The sequence below is a fragment of the Diabrotica virgifera genome, chromosome 1, assembly GCF_917563875.1.
Source record: "Diabrotica virgifera virgifera chromosome 1, PGI_DIABVI_V3a".
Taxonomy (NCBI): domain Eukaryota; kingdom Metazoa; phylum Arthropoda; class Insecta; order Coleoptera; family Chrysomelidae; genus Diabrotica; species Diabrotica virgifera.
Genome location: NC_065443.1, coordinates 288,378,196 through 288,397,002, shown reverse-complemented (window position 1 = coordinate 288,397,002; position 18,807 = coordinate 288,378,196). Strand labels below are relative to the sequence as shown.

Below are 18,807 nucleotides of genomic sequence, written 5' to 3'. Positions count from 1 at the left end.
TCTAAGTCTCGTCTTGGTCTTGCATTTGGGCAACACTAATCAGTAAAGAGCCGCGTAGACGCAAATTAGAAATAGACGGCAAAATTGTAGAACAAGTAATGAAATTTAATTACGTAGGAGTTGAGTATAGGAATATAAGAACAGAGACCACAAGGCAAGCAACAAAAGCAGTAAGAGTAAATGGTTGCTTCCGAGAAACCATATGGAGAACAAAATGAAAGTATACAAGACAACAGTAAGACCAATCCTATCATATGCAGCGGAGATAAGGACCGATACAAAAAAGACGAAACAACAAATCAACAATATCGAAATGAAAGTATTAAGATAAATAGCGGGCATATCATTAAGAGACAGACAAAGCAATAGAAGTATACGAGAACAATGCAAAATTCAAAATATTAACAGGTGGATAAAAACAAGAAAAAAAAAAACTGGAACGAACATGTAAACCGAATGGGACCAGATAGATTACCGAACATCTGTAAAAACAACATGCCGTATGGCAGAAGGCCCATTGGAAGGACGCCGAAAAGGTGGAAAGATAAGGTATAGTCAACAATAACCGAAACAGAATAAGAGGTAGACAGTTTTTAGAGATCGAATCTCTGACGACTGGACTAAAGCTTTTTATGGGATTTCTTCTTCTTTAAGTGCCGTCTCCCAATCAGACGCTGGATATCATCATCACCATCTTTACTCTATCTGCCGCTGCTCTGAAGAGTCCTATGGAACTGCATTTAAACCGGCCCCTCAAATTTTTCAACTAGGACACTCTCCTTCTTCCTACTCTTTCATTCTTTTATCTTTCTTTGTATTATAAATCTTAACATTTCATACCTCTGTCCCCTCATTATGTGCCACATATATTGTAACTTTCTTATTTTTATTGTGTTTATTATTTCGTTTTCTTTGCTCATTTCTCGCAATACTTCCCAATTCGTTTTCTTCTGTGTCAGTGCTATTCTAAGTATCCTTCTGTAATACCACACTTCAAATGACAATTTCTTAAAGCTCTTACTCTAAGTTCTAATCTAAGGTCTTTGTTGCAGATAATTGCTTTGGTTTTTACAAACGCATTTCTTGCTATTTCTATCCTGACCTTTATTTCTGTTGTTTGATCATTATTGTCTTAAATCCAAGTTCCTAGGTATTTGTATTTATCAACCCTTTCTATCGCTACATTTCCCAAATGTACGGGATTTGAACACATACAAGGTGAGTCACCTCTAACGGGACGGAAGATTACAGCGAAATGGTAAAAAATTTGAAAACAATTTTAAATTAGTAGTTTGTAAGTTGATAAAATCTACATTTTAAAATTATTTTGAAATATACAGGGTGTCCCAATAAATAGCGGCGTATCAAAGGTATATTCTTTCTTATGGAACACCCTGTATTTTATTGCATTTTTTATTTGTCCGCAAAAATAAGGTATAGTTTCATAAGACTTCCCTATAGCTATGTACAGAGTGTTCTGAGTTATGGTGACTTTTCTTAAAATGTAAAGTTTTAAAAGACGGCTTATTCTCAAGGTATTTAAGCAATTATGAAAAAAATACTTTTACATCTAAATAGTTGGATATTGGTTGAATGTATTCCATGATTAATTATTACACAATTATTTACAGGGTGTTCAAATTTATAGTTTCATTATTGGATTATTCAATGTGTCATATGATGCTTATTTTAAATAGAACACCATGTATATTAATACACCATTATACTAAACGGAGTTACCTCTTTCGAATGGTATATGGATGTCCTATACCGAGGTCTAATAGTTTTTGCGTAATTTACAATTATTTAAATTCTTAATCTGTAAATCGAGTTTAAAACAAAAGATGTATCTCATTGTATGGCATCGTCATTTTATGACAGTACGGTCTGGTAATTATCAAAAATATAAACATCCGTGTCTGATATTCAAATTTAATTGTTCCTAAAAATGAATAATCAAATCACGTTATCTACGAAAGAGTAGACATGGTACTTTGCATTGGGGAGTGTTTGCAAAATTGTATCTTACCTTCTTAAGTTTACGCTCAAAAGTATCCTGATAGAAGACATCCAAAAAAGGACGTTTTTGAGAGATTTCAATATATTCCGTGCTAGTGCTAATGTTGCATACGGAAAGTTAAATAAGAATAAACCAGTTATTTGTGATGACGTCAAGGAGCTTGATGTCCTGCTTTCTGTTACGGAGAACCCAAATACTAGTAAAGAAAAAATTTCGGGTAAATTGTAAATCAGTCAAACGACTGTTAGAATCCTTAAGAGAAACCACTATTATCCGTATAAAACTCAACTACACCAGTATTAGAACAAACAGGATTATGATAAATATTTAACTTATCGTTTATGGACTTTAGACTTTATAGAAGATCCTGATTTTTTTTAATGTATTGTATACAGACCACTATACCTACTTTTCATAATAATGGTCTAGTAATAATAGCCATAATTTTCATTTCATTATGATACAGTAAACAAACATTTATTTCGTACTGTTTAAAAATCGAGAGTGACTATAATATAAATATTATTTTTAAAATCAATTTAACGTTTAAGAAAATTGTAAATTACGCAAAAACTATGACTCCTAGTTATAGAACATCCCTATACCATTCGAAAGAAGAACCTGTGTTTAGTATAATAATTTATTAATATACATGGTGTTCTATTTAAAATAAATAAGTATCATATGACACATTAAATAATCCAATATTGAAACTGTAAATTTTAAACACCCTGTAAATAAATGTGTAATAATCAATCATGGAATACTTACATTAATTATAAAATAATTACCAGACCGTACTGTCATAACGTGACAATGTCATACAATGCCATTACTTAACTACATCTTTTGTTTTAAAATCGATTTACAGATTAAGAATTTAAATAATTGTAAATTACGCAAAAACTATGAGACCTAGGTATAGGACATCCATATACCATTCGAAAGAGGTAAAATTGTTTAGTATAATTATTTATTAATATACATGGTGTTCTATTTAAAATAAGCATCATATGACACATTGAATAATCCAATAATGAAACTGTAAATGTTGAACTCCCTGTAAATAATTATGCAATAATTAATCATGGAATACATTCAACCAATATCCAACTATTTAGATGAAAAAGTATTTTTTTCATAATTTATTAAATAACTTGAAAATAAGTTGAAATCTTTTAATTACATTTTAAGAAAAGTCACCATAACTCAGAACACTCTGTACATAGGTATAGGGAAGTCTTATGAAACTATACCTTCTTTTTGCGGACAATTAAAAAATGCAATAAAATACAGGGTGTTCCATATGAAAAAATATAACTTTGATACGCCGCCATTTATTGGGACACCCTGTATATTTCAAAATAATTTTAAAATGTAGATTTTATCAACTTACAAAGTACTAATTTAAAATTTTTTTCAAATCTTTTACCATTTCGCTGTAATCTTCCGTCCCGTTAGTGGTGACTCACCCTGTATAATGCTAGCTGTACTCACCTGTTCAATACTTTCCCTAACGGAGATCTCGTGGAAACATACACAGCCCATTTCTTTACTTCTCCTTTGACCCTCTTCGGGGGAGATCATTCTATCTTCGACTTGGTCCGTTTTGTTGCCTACCAGTACGACCGGTACGTCCCCACAGCCTTCTTTGATGGGACTACCCAGCCGCCGTCTTCTTTTGTTGTAGTTGATGAGGAACTTGAGTCTGTGGCATTCGTCAAAGGAACATTTGTCAGTGACGGAGTACATCAGGATGAAGGCTTCTGCCCATCTGATGTTGGCTTCTAGGCCGACACATTCTGATTCCTAGAAATGGAGTAAAAGAAAGTGTTAGTAAAATATTTCTTAGTAATGTACATAGTAAATTGATACTAAAGGAAATACTAAAAAATTTAAATTTTTCGTATATGAATCAAGCAAAAGGAGGTTTTAAAATAATTAATGCCCGGTTGCACCAACAGATCTTAAGCTTAAGTCGAGAATATCATAAGAATTAATATAATATAATTATAATATATTACAATAAGAATACCATAATATAATATAGATATACTTGATAATAAGTTAAGAATCTAAAATTATGGTGCAACGTAAGTGATACTCAAGGAGGCCCTATCTATAAGTAGAGCTTATCTAAGCTGGAGCTTAAGATCTGTTGGTGCAACCAGGCATTAGTATATCTAATAAAGTATCAGTTATTCATTGTAGAGTCTAGCAGTATTTTTCTTTCTAGGCATATCTAGTCATATCCTTTTATCATATACCTATTTAGGGATTGCAATCCAGCAGAATTTTCCGTCCAGCTGGATTTTTGCAAGATTGGCCTGAAGCCAGCTGGATTCAGCGCGGATCCAGCAAAATGTGGAATCAAAATAAAAACACGATTTTAGGCGATAAGACGATAATCTTATCGCCTAACCTACTTCGCAGAGAACCGCATATATAGTCGGTTGCGGAGAAATCTCTTTCGGCGTCTACACTGGTCGGTTTTAAGGTCATCAATAATCAAGGTCGGTAGTCGGTTTTAAGGTCATCATGGACAAATATTCGCCTTTCACTCCTTCGGTCTAATAAACGGTCATTTCCTTTTTCAAAATCTTTTCGTAATCTTTTTGAGAACCAGATGTTTTTGTTATAAAAGTTTTCTCTCGCTCGTTTCAGTTCAATGTCAAGTTTTTGTTCTAAAGTAAAATTCACGGGCTCCGGATTAGTGGACCTGTCTTCTACTTCCATTATATCCTCTTGCATTGCTTCCAGATTCACTTGTTTATTTATACGACTCAACAAATTTTTCATCTCTTGTCGCATTGCATTCTTTTTCGGCCTGAGGAAATAACCAGGACTGTTTAGTCCTTCATCATCCGTTTTTGGATTTTGTGAGTACTCTAATGTACCTGTAATTTCAGAGAGGCGCCGTTCCGCGATTCTGTTGCGTAGTGATTCCGATAGCTCGGCACTAAGGCTAGAGTTTTAACTATTTAGTTTGCCTAAGACAAATGTCATAGTTGTGTCTGCCCTTATTAAAGTGGGCTCTCTTCTGCAAAAAGCTTCTACAGCCAGTTTTACCGGTTGAAGAGTGCGATCATGTCATTGGTTATTGGCCACTCACCAGTAAAGAATTTTATCGCAGAATCAATGTCTAGCAACGCTTTATCGATGCAAACTTTTAGGCTGCAGAAACGTTCCAGCCTACTGAGCAAACTGTCCCACCTGGTGCGGCAGTCAAAGATCAAACTTAATTCCTTGCCTTTCTCCTCCTTGACATATTTTTGCAAGAACATAATATCGTTTTTGGAAGCTGATTTTTTGAACGTTTTACCAACTTTTGGTATTTTCATGAGCAGATCGCTGTAACGAGGAATCAATGAAACATGCATTATTAGGCGCGAAAACACTTTTACTAGCGACAGCAGAAAGTCAACTAAAAATTAGACCGATAGAAGAGGTTTAAGAGTCAAAGGATAGGCGTAGGCGATGCAGTCGAGACAAAGGGCGACACGACGTCGCAGTTCAATCACATTTGAGGTACCTGCTACCTGCTAGCGCGATAGAATGATAAGTTGCCCACTCAGAGCTTTGAACAAAGAGGGTAATGAAGACATGAAGTAACTTATTTCGAATTTGACACGTTTACGGATCCGCGCTCTTGGATCCAGCATGGTTTGCTGGATCGTGGCCTAAACCTTCGTCAATATACTGGCTTATCAGTAGATCAATATTGTTACATCTCACTCTCTCTCTTGTCGTTTCCCCATTACTCAGGATCGTGATTTCTTCCAATATTCCTTACAATGTTTCTCCATTGGTCTCTATCTTCAGCTGCTCTAAGAGCTTCGCAGAATGAGTTTCCAGCTGAATTCTTTATTTGGTCGGACCATCTAGTTGGTGATCGTCCTCCTGATCTTCTCCCCGGAACGTTTCCAAAAACGATTAATCTCTCCAAACTGTCGTCACCTCTGCGAACCACATGACTAAAGAATTGCAGTATTCTTTGCAGACATATTGTGAACAGCCTTTTTTTAATCTTGAGTTGGTTTAGAATGGAAACGTTTGTCCTATAAGCTGTCCAAGGTATGCGCAGCATTCTTCTCCAGCACCCCATCTCAAAGGCATCAATTTTTTGACGCTCACATGCGCGAAGAGTCCAAGTCTCTGCTCCGTATAGAAATATTGAGAATACAAGGGCATTCACCAGTCTCATCTTGATATTTTGAGAGATAGATCTGTCTTTCCAAACTTTAGTTAGGCGACTCATCGCATTTTTTGCCATACCAATACGTCTCCGAACTTCTGCTTTACAGTTACCATCGTTAGTTATACTAGACCCGAGAGAGACAAAGGTGTTTACTATCTCGTATTCTTGTAACATGTTAGTTAGTTGAATAGTGTCCATCATTGGACATAGACCACCATTATTTTTGTCTTGGCTTTATTGATTTTTAGACCAACTTTATTGCTTTCGTACTCAACTCTTCGCAGGAGATCAAACATTTCTTGCTCATTTGCTGCTATAAGTGTAGTGTCATCAGCAAATCTTAAATTTGAGATTTTTCTACCAGCTACTGTTACTCCACCGGCCCATCCTTCTAAAACCATCCTTATGACATGTTCACCTTAAATGTTAAGTAAGTCAGGTGACAACACGCATCCCTCTCTCGGTCTTGAATTGGTTTGAGAACTTATGATCTAGTCGTACTGTCGCTATATTGGACTGGTACAAATTTTTAATAAGTGTCACCAGGTGCATTGGTGCGCTCATTTCTATTAAAATTGACGACAGGTTTATCCAGCTTACACAATCAAATGCCTTTTGGTAGTCAACGAAGCATATAATCATAGGTACTTGAAATTCTCTAGACTTTTCAATGAGTTGTCTCAGGTTCAGGATTTGTTCCCTTGTACCTTTACCCTTTAGAAACCCCGCTTGTTCCTGAGGTATTTGGTAATGCAGATAGGTTTTTAATCTGTTTTTGATGATGTGTAACAAGATTTTACTAGCATGTGTTATTAGTGACAGTGTGCGGTAGTTTTCACATCTGGTAGTAGTTCCTTTTTTGTGTAGCGGGATATAAATTGAGGTACACCAATCAGATGGCCATTTTTCTGAATTCCAAACAGCGACAAAGATAGAACGGATGATATGTAATCCTTTGTCATCTAGTAACTGTAGTATTTCACATGGTATTGAATCAATGCCTGGGGATTTATTTCTCTTTAGTGATTTAATTGCATCTTTGACTTCAAAGAGTAAGACCTCTTACTAGGTTCTCTAGGGTAGTCAGAGGGCCACTGATTTTCTGCTGATACCTCTTTATTTTTATACAGCTCGCCACAGTAGTTTCGCCATGTTTCCAATATTTCATCAGTATCGTCTTTAGATTACCTTCCTTATCTATTACAGACCATATATGGGCATATTGTTACATGCCTGCTACAGAAAATTGAGAAAATTATCGAAAAATTTGCATGGAAGTTGAAACCGCTTAAATTTAGGCACGCTAACCAATTAGCTAGGAAGGCGGCAGGCCTAAGATTCTTAGGACCTGGTGATATTTTTAGCTGGTCAACTGCAACAGTCGCGGAAATTGCCAAGTATCACTCCCACACCCAAACCGCAAAACGATGGAAAGAAGGGCAAGGATGTAGACTTGCTAAGGTAACACTAAGGAACCTTGGAAAGTGAGCATCAAAGAAGTACTTAGGAATGACCAGGAAAAACCTGCGCTTGACAGTTGTTTTTTTAACTGGTCATTGTCAACTAAGCAAACACCTCTATACACTAGGGCTAATAGATACACTTCTATGCAGGAAATGTGAACGGAACGACGAAATTTTTGAGCATGTTCTATATGAATTTACGTAGTTTTCGTCAATAAGAGAGTACGCGTTCGGCGAGCCTTGGCTTATACCTGTCCACATAAGGGAAATGTCCCCTGGTAACTTGTCCAACTTTCTGCAAACAACAGGATGGACAATGAGCTAAGGACGCCAGCTCTCTGGGAGAAGTGTTGCCCAAATGCAAGACCAAGACGAGACTTAGACAGTCTTGGTCTTGGTCTTGCGCCAGTATACCTGGTGTTGGTCTTGGTCTTGGTATTGCGCTTCCGATCTTGGTCTTGGTCTTGCAGCAAGAGTCTTGCAAGTCTCGCAGTTGACCATTAGCCTATTGCATATCTTAAAACAACGTAACAGAGAGGTACATTTTAAGCTTGAATATCATAGCCATAGTAAAGACTAGCCAAATTAATAAATTCCTAAACAACTGACACCGGGTGGGGTTTGAACCCTCGATCTAAGTGATCCCTGCCTATGTTCTAACTAAAGTTAAAACTTCCTCTTAAAGCCCACAAAATTTCATTTGCATATCTCAACCAGTTTTAGAGCAATAAATAAATCGTCAGTTTGTAAGAAAAATTTTAACCCCCCCTATTTGGTAAACAAAACATTTATAAAGTAAACGTTTATGAAGCAAACTGTCATTACTTTTTCGTGCAGAATTACCCATTAAAGTTTGCCATACTTATTTAAAAACATTCTGTATTGATAAAAAACATGGCTAGTTAAAAAAGTACCTATCTTTTTTATTATCCAATATAAGTGAATGAATAAAAAAACATAATGCTAAGAAAATATGAGGCTATAGTTGGGCTTCAATTTCAGTATGCTATTGCATACTAGAATAATAAGTTAGCATAATGCAAGAATATTCCACAGAGTGAGAAAAAACACAGTTTGATTGGTACACCCGGTATACACTGACAATAATTGATCTGTCTAGCAACAATATCTATTGTTACTGTGATATTTTTAAAGAATAAGACAATATATTAAAAAAAATCACTTAAATTGGACAACAGGTTTAGGAAATTTGAGACATTAAAAATGACCCGTTTTTAAGGTGGTGCGTTAATATTTCGGTATTATGTTTACACGATATCCAGCATTATTTCTATACTTTTGTCTGGTTATGATACTTATAAATAATAGCCGCGCTGTTTCGGCAAATTTTGTTTAGCCGAGTGACCTCATAACACAGGACACAGTCAGCAGAAACAATACATAATAGTCTTACTATAATAATGTGTACTGATAAGATTAAAAAAATTTATGTAAATTTATATAAGTGCTAAAGTGACATATTTTTAAAAAGTTTGGATACGATATTTGATATGACTGTAGGCGTCGCAACGCAGGAATGTTGTGTTATATGAATATGATTAGAAGACGTGTATGATACATTATAATCATGACCTCTGAGTACATGTCAAATGTGTCGAGTGTTCTTTTAATCGATATTTTGATTCGCTATGTATGTTTATGGTATTGTTCGTAATGCGCATAAGTCCAATTTTCAAAATTTTTGTTACAACTTTTTTTTGTTTCTCATAGAGTATCTAAGAATATAGCCGAACTTATATACTCCCTAAAACAACCCTTAGTTCTAACTGCAAGACGCAAGAGTCTCGCAGGCTTAGTCTTGTTCTTGCTCAAGTCTTGCACGGTAAGTCTTGGTCTTGGTCTTGCTAACATTAGGCGGTCTTGGTCTTGGTCTTGGTCTTGCGAAAACGCAAGAACAAGACCAAGACTGTAAGACCAAGACCGATTTTGGGCAACACTATCTGGGAGGATGCACAATGGGTGAATTGTGGCCTAATGCTGTAGGACTTGACTCGCCCTCCCTACTCTACAGATGCAGGTACAGGATATAGGCACGGTAATCAATGAAGAAGATTATTTGTGTTCCTAATATATCTACAGAATAATTAGTGATCTTATTGTTTATTTTTTAAATATTTGTCATAGATTTTGTTTTTTTTTCTTTAACATTTCTCATTGATTTAGTTAATAGGGTCATAGGATTTAAAACATTTGATTTATCCATCTCCTTGTTCTAAAGGTGAATTATTCAAGCACCCTGTACATCCTCATCTCATTACCAACGAGGCACTATTAGCTTTGTTGATGTTTAGCCCCATCGTCGAGATAATCCTCTAAAATTAGAAATTTCTGAAACGTAGTTATAATATTATCCGATGGAGCATTATTTGCTCACTTTTCCTTTGTGTCAGATTGTAGAGAAGTTTCTAACCTTCAAAGAAGATCAAAACCAACCACTCGTTCAAATCCATCCTCTGCTTTCGACCTAGTTATTGTGTTTCCGTGTTTCCAGTATTGCGTCTCGCACAAAATAATATCCTTCGACTGGAACGATATCCCTAAGCGATTACAACATTATAACTGCGTACAAATCTTATCCCTCGGGAAATTCCCAGTTGATTTTTAAGGACAATTCTGAACAATTGCAATAGTTTCGTGTAGGTTGGCTTGCATTTAGAGATGCATTCAGGGGTATTTTTGAAGTTACACTTTTGTAAGGGCGATTGGGAAAAATTTTAAGGTGGTATGACACAATGTTAAAATTTATATAATTTTTAGGTACAGTTACCGTCACTATTTCAAAACCAATTTTCAACTTGTGGGTATATACGTGAACTGTAAACTTTCTAGTATAATAGTATCCAGGGGCGGATTTATTCATTAGTGGGCCCGGTGCTAATTCTTGTAGAGGGCCCTACCCAACTCTTTTTTGACAAGGCAATTTAAAAATTAAAACAATATAAACTTCAGTACATTTAAAATTATGCAGAAGATACAAGGCTAAATAAAACAAGGTAACGCTTTTTTTCTTTGTTTATTTTCAACAAATGCTTTTATGACACTTTTAAAATCAATTTCCCCCAATACGTCATTCTCAATAGAGCAGATCGATAACGAAACTAATCTGTTCTCGCCCATTGATGACCTTAATTTTTTTTTAATTAAGCTTAATTTTGAAAATGATCTTTCGGATTCGCAGTTCGTGATAGGTATAGTTAAATATATTCTTAAAACAATATAGGTATTTGAAAACACTGAAACAAGGTCTTTTTCGATAATAATATCCAACATGTCTTTAGGTGTTACTACAGAATTGTCGGAATTAGGAAGAGATAAAATAAAATTTTGAAAAAATATAATCTCTTCGATAAATACCTGATCTATATCAAGCGGGTACGTTTCGATAAGATTTCGCGCAAATTGTTTTAATGTTTCACCTTCAATAGTGCGAAATTTTCCAAAAAATGCAAAAAGATTAGATACATAACCGTATGCTTCACGTCGCTTGTCTAACTCTGTCACTAATGTATCGATCGATAAATAAAATGTTTCGACTTTAAATTTGTTTGAACCTTCTAAATGTGAAGAGGGCCCGTCTGGAAATTTTTTTTGAATCTGCTCGTTTTTTTGAATATTCAAATTTAACGTATAACCTCAATTTTTTTGCTTTTTCTTCAAAGTATTCAAAATTTTCACGGTGTTTTTGTATACTACTGTGTAGTCCTTGTAGTAGAAGTGTGCCAGTGTTTAGATCCAGACCAGGTTTTTGAAGAATGGTACTAACTGTTTCAAGTTGTTTTAAAATTTCGTTCCAAAATACGGTTAAAAAAGCAGTTTCAAATTTCTCAAGGATTTTTACTAAAGTTCCGCTTTCTAATTTTGTTTCCTTTTTCTCATCGGGATCGTCGCGAATAACAGTAAGACCATCGTGTATTTGATCATAACCAGCTTCTAATGCTTTTGTAGCATCCTCTCGACATGACCATCTGGTGGACGAAAGTGACTTGAGTGTAAATTTTGTACGATTTTCTTGCATCTTTCTTATAAGAACATCCCACCGATGAGTTGAACTAGCAAAAAAAGCGTACAATTTTTGTAACAACATGAAGAAATGAGATACTTCTGTAGATGTCTCTACGCCGCATTGACCCACTAGATTTAAAGAATGTGCAAAGCACGGCACATAAAATGCAAGGTTGTTCCTGTTTTTAATTTCCGCTTGAAGTCCCTTGTATTTCCCAGACATGTTACTCGCGTTGTCGTAAGATTGACCGCGACAATTCATAATGTTAATATCATGACGTTCTAAAAATTCTAAAACTACACTACTCAAAGAAGCACCAGTATGACTAAATATAGGTAAAAATGTCAAAAAACGTTCATGAACTTTATTAGAAGAGCAATATCTAATAATCACTGAAAGTTGGTAGGTGTGTGATATATCGGGCGTAGAGTCCACGATCAAAGAAAAATATTTAGAGTTTTTAACTTCACCAATAATCTTGTTTTTCACTTCACTGCCAATAATATCAATAAACTGTTCATATATAGTTTTTGATAAATATGACACGTGTCCACTACCTTTCAATAATCACCAGCATCAACGCACGATTCACAATCTAATGATAAATGACTAAAAGCTAACGCCAACACAAGTAGGTATGAATTACTAATTGTCGCCTTTGACGTTCTTCAGGTACTTTACTTGGTTGTAAACAAAAGCTTTACTTGTTGTTAAGCTTAAAAGGTAAAGTAGGTATATTTTATATTTCATTTCTTAACTTTATGGCACCCATTGAAAGACATCTATTTTTGTCAAACACCTTTAACTTTCAGAGCGATTTAAAAGCATTGTATTGTAAGATTTCCGAAAAGGAGATGTAAAAGTATACCTGCTAATCTGTTGCCATTTATGTCATGTCATAAAAGGGTGGTTATCGGGTGTTCCTTTCCTTTTCTCTCAGAAAAAAGATTATATGAAATTGTTAATACAACAATAATTTCAAAGTAATTTTTACAATAAATAAGAGAAGTTTGGTACGGTAAGTACGACGGCGCGTCAGAATGCCAAATACGTAATTTTAGACAAATATGTAGGTCTTCTGGGGGCCCCTTCAACCTGGGGGCCCGGTGCTACAGCACCTCTAGCCCCCCCTAAATCCACCACTGATAGCATCTAGTTAAAATTTCCAAAGAAAGCAGTAATATTTTTATAACTGTACTTAAAGGAACCCATGTCATAACTTACTTGGTATCCTGCCCTAAAAATTGGATTTATGTAATAATTTTTGAACTTCGGTACAAAATAACTACCGTAAATGATTAACTATGCAATAAGCTTTATTTTAAGCAAACGTTCATTATTCATACTGCCATAATTTTTAAATTAACTGTACCTAAAGATAAAAATTATAGTTAAAAGCTGCAATCTAGGGATTTTGTTGATATAACCGTAACAAGTTGGCATTGTTCTAGTGATAAATTAGTTCGGCTATACGCTGTGAGCTCGTACGTAGAGGGGATATTTACAAATTCGCGAGCGCCAGTAGTGGCAAGTCTGTAAACGTTTACCGGAAATTTGACATAAATGTCAAAGTGATTAATTTAAAATTAAAATTAAAAACATTAATTATAAAAAATATTAGTTGGTGAAAGCTGTGGTATATATTTTTACCTTAAATATACTTACGTTTGAAATGCTGAATTTAAGTTTTTTAATGTTCCATAATATGTAATTTTAAATTAAACTGCGCCATCTACACGATAATTGTGAAAGTATCCGAAGTAAGAAATTCATATTTTATCAATAGAACGTCAAAATGATTAGCAAAATCTTAAAAAAATCGATTACAATTTAATTACTTTTTTGCGTTGTAAATATTAAGCGATAACAATTAAATAATAAATTTAAAAATTACCGGTGAAAGTTGAATTAGTAATCCGCCAGGAGCGACACCAGCGAAGCTCAGAGCGTATAATAGATGATAAACTGAGTTCACGTGTCATTTAGTAGATGGCAGCAGTGATGTATTAAATGGCGACAGATGCGCGTTTGCCGGATGTTTAAAAAATCTGCAAAACATTGAAAACGAGTTTTGTAACCATGGAAATACGAATCACGTGGTTTTGTTTAGAAAAGTGGCCCCTACCCCTACCAGTAAACATTTTGGACTTTGTTTGAGTTTCAATCATGATTGTAACTTGTAACCCCACTGTGGCTCAGTGCAGTTGTAAGAACGCCTACCTTTGGACCTAAAGATCGTGAGTTCGAATCTCACCTTGGTGGAGAATTTTTCATTTCCATAAGGAAGAATTTCCTATAGCTGGCTGTATACCATTAATTACAAGTAAATTTAATGAAGCATTCCTCTTGGTAAAAGGTATATTAATTATTTAAAAAGCCCCTGGAAGGGCTACAAATATAAAAACAAAACGTTTTCGCTCTGTAACCAGAGCATCACCAGTGTTACAAGAACATGGGGAACCACCCAAAAATACAAAGGTCAAAACCTTTTAAAAATAGACTAAAAGTCTTATATAAATGTAAACATGGTAAAATCCAAAGGGTGGATATAATTCCTATGGATACGGCTCTAGGGCAACATATCACTCCCACACGTGGTAAGTGGGTTACAAGGTAATAATTAATTAGGTCATTATGTTACAAGAGGTGACAGGCAACTGACACCTCAGTTGCTCTGGGGCAAAAATTGAGTAAGCTATTGACAATTAAAACTTGTAATAACATGCAAAAACCACCTTTACTAACCCTTTCAAAATCACCTCTTTTTGCGACTGAGGGTTTTAAAAGGATTTAATATTAATAGCCTTATAGATCTGGTAAAAATCTATAAAATTCTTTTTTACCAAACTTTCTAAAAAAAAAATAAAAAAAGTTACGGTTAAAAAATAAATATATTTTTTTGACAAAAATAATGGAGAAATCTAATTGGAACCACAATAACGTAAGTTAGCTGTGTTTTTAGTCATTGGCCTTATTCAGTCTTCTGTATTTATGTATTGTTAATAAATTCTATAAATTTGACTGGATTGGAATGATTAGTTTAAAAAAAAAGAGTTAAAATCGAATAATGAATTTTTGTAGTTTGGTAAAAAATGCAATTTTCTTTAGAATAGAAAGATTAGTGTCGGAGATATAGGTCTGGATCCCGCGTATGAAAAAAAAGTTGATTAATAGCAAGCTGAAAATTTGTTAATAGCTTAAGGGTGTCTAGTCGAATAAACTTTGATATATGGGAACACTGAAACAGGGGCAGTTTTAATTGTGGAACAGGTTAAAAATTTGGAACGGCCACAGCACGAAAACGGCACATTTATTTTGTCCGACAGAACAGACTTAAACTCTCCGAACAGAGATTAAACTCTCATGAAAAAATCAGACTGCTATTTATTACCTGTCATAATTCCTGTCATTTGACATATTCTACATGTTCCACTCATTAAAACACCCATTTGGTGATAAATAGCAGTCTGATTTTTGCATGAGAGTTTAATCTCTGTTCGAAGAGTTTAAGTCTGTTCTGTCGGACAAAATAAATGTGCCGTTTTCGTGCTGTGACCGTTCCAAATTTTTAACTTGTTCCACAACTAAAACTGCCCCTGTTCCAGTGTTCACACATATCAAAGTTTATTCGACTAGACACCCTTAAGCTATTAACAAATTTTCAGCTTGCTATTAATCAACTTTTTTTTCATACGCGGGATCCAGACCTAATACGAAAAATGTTTAATATGAAATTGTAGGTTATTTATTTTTCGAGAACTTGGTTTGAAAAATTTTTTTCTACGTCAAAAATTGAGTGAATCGTAAATGAGTACCTCTAAAACTCATGTGATGAGAGCAAGGATGCACTGGTAGAACGCGTTGCTCCAAAATAGTCCAGAAAACCACTGCGCATCCGCTAGGAAAAATATTCGAATTCGGATTTTTTGCACAATCTTACTCAAAAAGGACTCCTTTTATCAAATTCGCATGTTGCCAGGACCAAAAGGTGGTCAAAAATTTTTTAAACGTTTTTTTTTTGTTTTTTTCCTAAAATTATTTTTTTTGCATGGAAAAAAGTTTTTTTAGGTTTTTTGGATCATTCCAAACAGAAAAGGTCTTTAGTAACTTTTCTCTAAAAATGATAGTTTTTGACATATAAGCGATTAAAAAATTTTAATCGGCCATTTTTAACCCTCAAAAACTATGTGAAAAGCTGAAAATTTCAATGTTGCCAAGGTAGGTAGATATTCTCTAAACATCTATTGATGAAATCCTGAAGAGTTTTTTGCAATACAATATTCAAAACTCCTTTGTTTTTTAATTGCTAATCAAGCGTGCGCGACACTATTTTCCACCGACAGTATGGTGCAAATGAAAGGAATAAATTCGTTATTTCATAAACCGGCGAGTTTAAGGAAAAATCCCGAAACAGGTCGATTTTTATTTTTAAGTTATGATATTGTGGCATATATGGTATACTAGTGACGTCATCCATCTGGGCGTGATGACGTAATCGATGATTTTTTTAAATGAGAATAGGGGTCGTGTGCTAGCTCATTTGAAAGGTTCTTCAATTCTCTATTCAGTAATATAAATATTTACATAATTATTTATACAGGGTGTTTAAAAAAATTTTTTATTAAATTAAATTATTTGACAAAAAAAGAAGTAGAAGGACACCCTGTAAAAATAATTATGTAAATGTTTACATTACTGAATAAAGAATTGAAGAACCTTTCAAATGAGCTACCACACGACCCCTATTCTCATTTAAAAAAATCATCGATTACGTCATCACGCCCAGACGGATGACGTCACTAGTATACCATATATGCCACAATATCATAACTTAAAAATAAAAATCGACTTGTTTCGGGATTTTTCCTTAAAGTCGCCCGTTTACGAAATAACGAATTTATTCCTTTCATTTGCACCATACTGTCGGTGGAAAATAGTGTCGCGCACGCTTGATTAGCAATTAAAAAACAAAGAAGTTTTGAATATTGTATTGCAAAAAACTCTCCGGGATTTCATCAATCGATGTTTAAAGAATATCTACCTACCTTGGCAACATTCAAATTTTCAGTTTTTCACATAGTTTTTGAGGGTTAAAAATGGTCGATTTCGCAATTTTTCAATTTTTAATCGCTGATATGTCAAAAACTCATCATTTTTAGAGAAAAGTCACTAAAGACCTTTTCTGTTTGGAATGATCCAAAAAACGTAAAAAAACTTTTTTTCATGCAAAAAAATAATTTTAGGAAAAAAACAAAAAAAAAACGTTTAAAAAATGTTTGACCATCTTTTGGTCCTGGCAACATGCACATTTATTAAAAGGAGTCCTTTTTGAGTAAGATTGTGCAAAAAATCCGAATTAGAATATTTTTCCTAGCGGATGCGCAGTGGCTTTCTGGACTAAAAGCAATGAGGTATTTGCGGTTGTTAAGTATCCAATTGGATTTTTCAAATCCTACCCATGTCAGTCTTGCTCTTTTAGTGAGTTTCGCAGTTTGATTCTATTTGTCTAGATTCAGAATTTGGAGGACCACTGGTTCAAATCCATTTCGACCTAGTTGTTGTGTTTCCGTGTTTCGGCTATTGCGTCTAGCATAAAATAATATCCTTCGACTGGAACGATATCCCTAAGCGATTACAACATTATTACTGCGTACAAATCTTATCCTTCGGGAAATTCCCAGTTGATTTTTAAGGACAGTTCTGAACAATTGCAATAGTTTCGTGTAGGTTGGCTTGCATTTAGAGATGCATTCAGGGGTATTTTTGAAGTTACACTTGTGTAAGGGTGATTGGGAAAAACGTTAAGGGTGAATTTTTATAAAAACGGCAGTATGAACAACGCGCACACAGACAGTATGAAGGTAGTCTCTAAATATTTCAAGTTACGTATGTATCAGTGCAAATAAGTGCGAAAAAAATATATTGGTGTTTTTAGTAAATATATTTATTATAATTTTTGTGTCTTTGGATTTGTCTTCGTCGGGAATAGTATATGGACTAGGGCGCATCTGTAAAAATATTAGTACATTTGGATTTTGAGAGGTGACTCAAATTTTTTTGCAGAAATTGCTTGAAAATAACTCAAATAATAATTTTGAGTTATCCTCCCACTCAAAAAAGCCCTGAACATTGTTTAAATAATCAAAATGTCAAAAAATTAAGGGAAAATTCGATTTTTTTCTTTGTTTTTTGATTATAGCTTTAAAAGTATTCATTTCTGAGAAAAGTTATTGGTTAAAATTTTAAAAAATTGTCACCCTTGTTGCAAAATAGAAATAATTTCGAAAAAAACATAAAAGAAACAAGTATTCACATTTTACATTTTTCAACTATTTATGATACACTTAGGACCTTCATATTTTATCCAGAAAAACTTTATGATATAATAAAAAAATACTGTGAATTCCAATAAGATCGGGTCAACAGATTTTGCAAAATAAATTTTGCAATCCAGCTTTCTCAAAAAAAAATTAATTTTGTCAAAATGTTACAGGACTGAAAATAAAGCAGTCAGCAAGTTGAATTTTTTTTGCCTATAGAACAATACTGTACCTTTGATTGGAAATTTTCAAAATTAAAATCGGTTAACCACCATGGCGTCAGGAATTTTTTAAAATAAACATTAATTTTTGGTGCTACGCGCAGGACAGCGGATAGTTTGCTCTGATTGGGCATTCCAATGACCTTTGATAATGATTGATACATTTTAATTTTTAGTACATTTCTAAATTTGTTTATTGCAAAATAAAAACACGTACACTGTTCTTTGAAATAACACTTTTTTTAGCAATTTTTTAGCTTTTTTTCTTTGTTCATATATTTTAACTTAGAGAATAAAATTTATTATTTTTAATTAGTTTGATTTTTGTAGAATAAAAATATTCTTCTTTCTTTCTCCCCTTCCTTATACCCTTTCAGGTGTCGGATTTGGGTTTAATTTAGCTACATATTCACCCATCTCTTCCATTCTTTTCGGTCCTGTGCTATTAGTTTCATTTCTTCTAGCGTTTTCTGTTTGATTTTTCCTGCTTCTACTATTTGCTGTATCCATTTTTTCTTCGGCCTGCCTTTTTTCTTTTTTGTAATATTCCTTGTTTCGTGA

General features: G+C 34.2%; 1 protein-coding gene across 1 annotated transcript in view; it reads right to left on the bottom strand.

Moving 5' to 3' along the window:
- The window catches only part of LOC114324307 (ras-related and estrogen-regulated growth inhibitor), a 365,537-nt gene that overhangs the window by 74,485 nt on the left and 272,245 nt on the right, over positions 1-18,807 (bottom strand). Inside the window, exon 4 of the mRNA XM_050651462.1 lies at positions 3,518-3,829. Coding sequence (XP_050507419.1) covers positions 3,518-3,829 — 312 coding nt within the window. The remainder of the gene's footprint in view (positions 1-3,517; positions 3,830-18,807) is intronic.